Source organism: Propithecus coquereli, unplaced genomic scaffold (assembly GCF_000956105.1).
Source record: "Propithecus coquereli isolate 6110/MARCELLA unplaced genomic scaffold, Pcoq_1.0 Scaffold736, whole genome shotgun sequence".
Classification (NCBI taxonomy): Eukaryota; Metazoa; Chordata; class Mammalia; order Primates; family Indriidae; genus Propithecus; species Propithecus coquereli.
The window spans coordinates 1,276,582-1,282,534 of NW_012153463.1; the positions used below are offsets into that span (position 1 = coordinate 1,276,582).

At 46.0% G+C, this 5,953-nt stretch overlaps 1 protein-coding gene across 1 annotated transcript; it reads left to right on the forward strand.

The window, feature by feature from the left end:
* Window positions 1–4,647: 4,647 nt before the first annotated feature.
* On the forward strand, window positions 4,648–5,710 carry LOC105824395 (carbonyl reductase [NADPH] 1-like; the record flags this gene model as incomplete). The annotated part of the gene is made up of 2 exons (XM_012661818.1): window positions 4,648–4,936; window positions 5,488–5,710. Coding segments are annotated over exons 1-2 (512 nt in total), but the record flags the coding sequence as incomplete, so codon positions are not given.
* Between the last annotated feature and the right edge of the window lie 243 nt (window positions 5,711–5,953).

Here is a 5,953-nt window from a genome sequence, read left to right on the forward strand (position 1 = left end):
CAGCTTCCCCTGTTCTCCCAAGACATCAGTCATATTAAAAATATCTTTTTTCCTTGGCAATCCTCAATCGTCTTAATAATTGGATCTTTGTGCGATGAGTAACTGGACTTAGGCAGAAACCTTCTTGGAGTTTCAATACCAGAATTACATGTAAAGTCATAAATCAATACATGGAAGGTGTACATGGGTTCAGCCCAAAAAAGCAGGATATCTTGAAATGGCGACTTACAGGTTATAGGTGGCTTTAAAGATTCTTTGATTCTTTGAGTGGTTAAAGAAATGAAGCTTTGTCTAAAGGTTTGGAATGTTTTAAGTTAAGATAAGGATGTCTGTTCATCAGAGACAAGCCATTGCACATACACCGGACATTTGCAAAACTCAAGTGATCTGTTAACTACATTGATGGCCTGCACGTGTGCTTTAAGCTTGTCCTGTGTGGCCTTAGGCCTGTTAATGATTTAGTATCTAATTGTTACACACAATAACTCCAGAGTGGAGGGGGCAGACCTAGTCTGACCTCCCATCTCTTCATGGCTAGCAACTCAGCTTGAAGGTTTTTCTGGGGTCCCCTAGGGCAAGAGGGGTACATTCAGTCAGGTGGGGGGATTAAGATTTTATTTGCATTCACAAATCCCCCCTTTTGGCTAAGATCTGCCAGAGGCAGCATCGATGGCCAAACTTTTACTTTGTCCCATTGTTGCCTGGGTAGAGTGGCTACCTGCCCTGTGTGCATCTAGGACCTCGATGGAAACCCTGTGTCCAAAGGACTTAGAGGCAAAAGGCTTACAGCCAATTAAACATTCTAGGTCACATGGGAATGGAGATGGACAGGCACTCATCAACATTCTAAAACCTTTTTGGCGACTACGTGCAAAATGCAAAAGCCAAAAGCAAGGTTACAAAGTTAACTTATCTATAAACATTGAGCTATTGTAATCTTGGGTTTAGTTTCAGACTTAGAGCAATTTGTTATATAAAACATAAGCATTGTTAAGCATTTAAGCTAAGGAATTTAGAGACTTGTTGTATAGCAATATTTGGGGAGTCACTTTAGTAATTTGTCTAAGGTGGCCAATAAATACCTTATATATATGTTCATATAAACCCCGGAAAAACTATACCCAGAAAGCTCTGTCACCAGGTATCATGATATCCTCTCTGTAAGTACGATTTAAGTCTTTGGGAAGCAGGAAAATCTTTATGGCTGGGATGCATGTCTGGACCCTGTGGCCCTAAAAGACAAAGTTTCTCATGCAGTGGTTGTTTGGGCATCTGTGTGTCCATCCTTGATCTGGAGAGTAGGGACCCATTTTGTAAGCATAACCCAAGGGCCATTCAGTCTATAAGGCCAGGCTGGCTAAGGGGAAGCCGTCTTGCTTCCAGTACACTCTCCGCTTGTTCTGTCTTAAACGTTTAATTAACTTCCCGCCTACGTACACAGCTGCGGGCACAAGATTAGAAAACCACCTTGAGGAAAAACAGACCAAGAGTCCGAAATAGGCAGACCACGGACTGCTGAGGACAAGACCCACCAGACCACCTAGTGTTTGCTGATAACTGGCCAGCAAGTCTTGATGTCGAGCACAATGCTTGCTGTCTGCCACCAACCCCCTTTACCCCTTCCCTTTATAAGCTGATCAGTAAGCAGAGGAGATGAGATGGCCTCGGAGACAATAGTCCGCTGTTTCCTCTGCCTTCTGGCATGTGGATAAACCCTCTCTGTCACCAGCACTCACCCCTCATGTCTGGTTCTGAGGAGGTGGGCAGCCGAACCTGCATTCGCTAACGTGACAACCTGTCATGAGCCAGAGCAAAGTAGAGAGAATTGACGACTAAACGTAATGTACCATTCTGGAGGGGACCTTGCACTAGAAATGGATATTAGGGGAAAAGCTAGTGGAATCTGAATAAAGTGTGCAGCTTACTTAATAATAGTGTTACAATTGGTTTTTAGTTGTGACAAATGTACCATAGTAGTAAGATGTTAATAATAGGAGGAACTGGTCTGGGTGCGGTGGCTCATGCCTGTAGTCCCAGCTACTGGGGAAGCTGAGCCAGGAGGATCAATTGAGCTCAGGAATTTGAGGTGCAGTGAGCTATGATGATGCCACTGCATTCTAACCCAGGCCACAGAGCAAGACCCTGTCTCAAAAAAAGAAAAGAATTATTTAGTGTATGTCATAAGCTTTTTTGATTTGTTTTGTTGTTTTTTGTTTTTTCCTTGAGACAGAGTCTCCCTTTGTCATCCAGGCTGGCCTTCAAAGGCCCCAGTGGCCCAATCATTGCTCACTGTAACCTCAAATTCCTAGACTCAAGCATTCCTCCTGCCTCAGCCTCCCAAGTAGCTTGGACTACAGGCAGGTGCCACCAGGCCCAGTTAATTTTTTAAAAAATGTTTTATACAGATGGGGTGTCTCTGTATTTCTCAGGCTAGTCTTCAACTCCTGGCCTCAAGTGATCCTCCCATCTCAGCCTCCGCTGGGATAACAAGCATGTGCCACCATGCCCGACATAAGGGTTTTTTTTCTTTCCAGTTATTATGCCCTGTCTTCAGTGTTAATTCTGGAATAATTCTTTCCCCTATTAATTGTTGATATTATCTTTATCATATACTAAATTCTTATTAATACACAATATTTTCTATGTTACCTTTCCTGGAGCATCTTGCCCAATGGACCTGTCAATTCTTGTGTTGGTAGCAGTACTAAAAGAATAAATAATTCAAAGTGAAAATCATGATTCATGGCCTTATTACGATTTGCCTTTTGAAACTGCAGGAGCCTCACCCTGCCAACATTCCCTGTACACCCTGTGGATGACTGGCTCACTTACTGAGTTTAATCCATCCCACCAACTTCTAACACTGGCTCACCCCAGCTATGGAAGAAAGTAGCTAGTGATGTGGAGAGAGGCCAAGGCCAACCAGTGACTCACCAAAACACACTGGAATAAGGAAGAACATCCAAGATGGAGCTCTTTCTTATCCTGAGTGGGGAAAAAAAGGTTACATACTGTGTGACTCCCTCTATGTGACATTTTTGAAACAACAAATTTGTAGAAATGGTGAATACCTTAGTGGTTGCCAAGAGATGAAGTTGGGGTAGGCAGCAAGAGAGAGGTATGTATGCTAATGAAATAGCAGCAGGAAGGACCCTTGTGATGATGGCAATGTCCTTATCTTGACCGTAGTCATGGATATACAAAGCTGTACGGGCAATAACATTTAATAGAACAAATACACAAAGAAGTACAAATAAAAATGAGGAAATCTGAATATTATTTGTGGATTGTTTTGTTGTCAGTATCCTATTTGTGATACTGTACTATAGTTTTGCAAAATGTTACCATTGAGGGAAACTGGGTGAAGTGTAAGGAAGGAATCTCTACTTGTCTTCTAACTGCATGTGAATCTACAATTATCTCAATAAAAATTACAGTTGAAAATAAGCAAAGTTCTTTCTCCAATTATTAACTTTTCTAAAGCAACTGACTGGAAACCTACCTTGAAATCGCAACATAATTGGATTCTACTTAAACTCATGGTGCCCAAGAGAACGTTCCGCAATGATAGAAACATCCTGTATCTGCACTGCCCAGTACAGTGACCACTAACACACATGAATAGTGAGCACCTGAAGGCGGCCAGTGGAACTAAAGAACTGAAATTTTAAATGCATTAATTTGGGTTGATTTAAATTTGTATTTAAATGGCCACATGGCTACTGGCCACCTATGGAAAACACAGAAATGAAACTTGACCTTATAACCCTCTACTCTCTTGTTTTAAATAGTAAGGAAGGAAACTCATTTCCCATCATTGAACTAATTTACAAACTTTCTGAGGCTGGACCCATTTCTTCATTGTCAAATGGGAATAGAAGATGCATCTTGATGTGTGATTTTGAGTGTAAAATAAGTCAGGGAAGCCCCCTGTCACCTGTACACTGCAGGACCCAGATACAGGTAAGACGATGGCCTCACAAGTGTCCAGAGAGGTAACCCCGTGATGAGTTAGTAAGTGTTTCCCACGTTATAGGAAAACCTGCCCAAGGACAAACCAGCAGCTTTGCTTTCATATACTAAGGGGAGAAATCAGCTTGTCATTTCCTTCCTAATTGTTCCACAACTCTAGTTCCAAAGATTTCAGTTCCAGCCATGTATTTTTTTAGAACACCAGAAAGAAACAAACAAAAAAAGTCCATACAAATGCCACATTTCTTCAAGCACAACTATGAATGGTTGAATGGTTGCAGGAACACGAAGAAAAACCCTTAAAAACCAGAGAACCAGGGATTAGGGGTGAATTCAGATCTAGGCACGAGATCAACAGAAATTCTTTATCACTGTCAGACGGGCAGCCAGGGGCACGGATCAGCCATGGTCTTCTGCCTGCGGTTTTGCAAAGCCCTGCCACAGAGCTCTGTTTAGCATCCTCTGCTCTGGGGAGGTTAGGGCAGGTCCCGCAAGCCCCTCCCTGGCGGGGGCGGTTCCTGCACCTGCGCGCCAGCCATGGGCTCCTGGAGCTTGTCTTACCTGAGCGCACCTGGCATCCTCCACACTCGCACAGACGCTCCCACGAGCCGCGCTGCTCCAGCACCTCGGCCTGATCCCTTCTCCACACAGGTGCCCCGCGCGCCCCCCCGGGCCATGTCGTCCTGCAGCCGCGTGGTGCTGGTGACCGGCGCCAACAAGGGCATCGGTTTTGCCATAGCTCGCGACCTGTGCCGCCAGTTCTCAGGGGACGTGGTGCTCACGGCGCGGGACGCAGCGCGGGGCCAGGCGGCTGTGCAGCAGCTGCAGGCGGAGGGCCTGAGCCCGCGCTTCCACCAGCTGGACATCGACGACCTGCAGAGTATCCGCGCCCTGCGCGACTTCCTGCGCAGCGAGTATGGGGGCCTCGACGTGCTGGTCAACAATGCGGGCATCGCCTTCAAGAGTAAGGAGTTGGTGTGCTCAGAGGGGAGGTGACCTCCGGGAGAGCCTCCTGCCCCGTGGGAGAAACCTTGCGACCCCTCCCGCTTGGAGGGACTGAACAGACTCCCAGGAGCAGAGGGAGGGCAGGGCCCAGAGAGGCAGAGTTCTCAGGGAGAGGGAGGGACTTCCAGCCAAAGGGAACTTGGTGATTCCTTGGCTGGGACTCCTGGGGATCTTTTCCAGATTTTCCAAAGTTTTGCTGAGATTAAACTTTACGGAAGTTGGGTGAAGTTTTAACTGATTTTGAGATAAACAAGAAATTGCAAAAAATGAATACACTGAGATCCAGTGTGTGAACCCTTCATCCACCTTCCCCCTGTGGTACCATCATTCAAAAACACTGTGTGGAAAGTTACCAAACCAGGAAATTGACAGGGGAACAATACTGTAGCTAGAGGGAGACTCTAGTGGTGCAGTTCGCAAGGATTCAAAGGCACTTTTTTTTGTATCATTCTATGAGATGTCACTCCATGGCTACTGTCCTTTAACTCTGTTCTCTTTCTCCCCTAAAAGCTGCTGATCCCACACCCTTCCATATTCAAGCAGAAGTGACCATGAAAACAAACTTTTTTGGTACCCGAGATGTCTGCACAGAGTTACTCCCTCTAATAAAACCCCAAGGTGAGTGTGATGGGAACAGCACACCTCGTCTGCGCCCCGGGATCCAGCCCCTGCTGACTCCCCATGCTGCGGGTGCACCTGCCTCCTTGCTTTGTCTCTGCCCTGCCAGGCACAGTTTTGCTTCAGGACTTTGTCCTCGCTTCTCCGGTGGCTCTCGGTGCTCTCTGTCCCGTTGGTCTTTGCTCACCTGGCTCTTTCTTATCCTTCAGGTCTTAGCCCAGTGTCTCCTCAGACAGGCTGCTTATTTGCTCTGTGCCCCTCACACGTTGCAGTGCAGTAGGATTTCATCCTGCGCCCTCTCTCTGCTCCATCAGACTGATCTTATTCAGGCTGGTGGAGCCTTCACTACCACCAATCC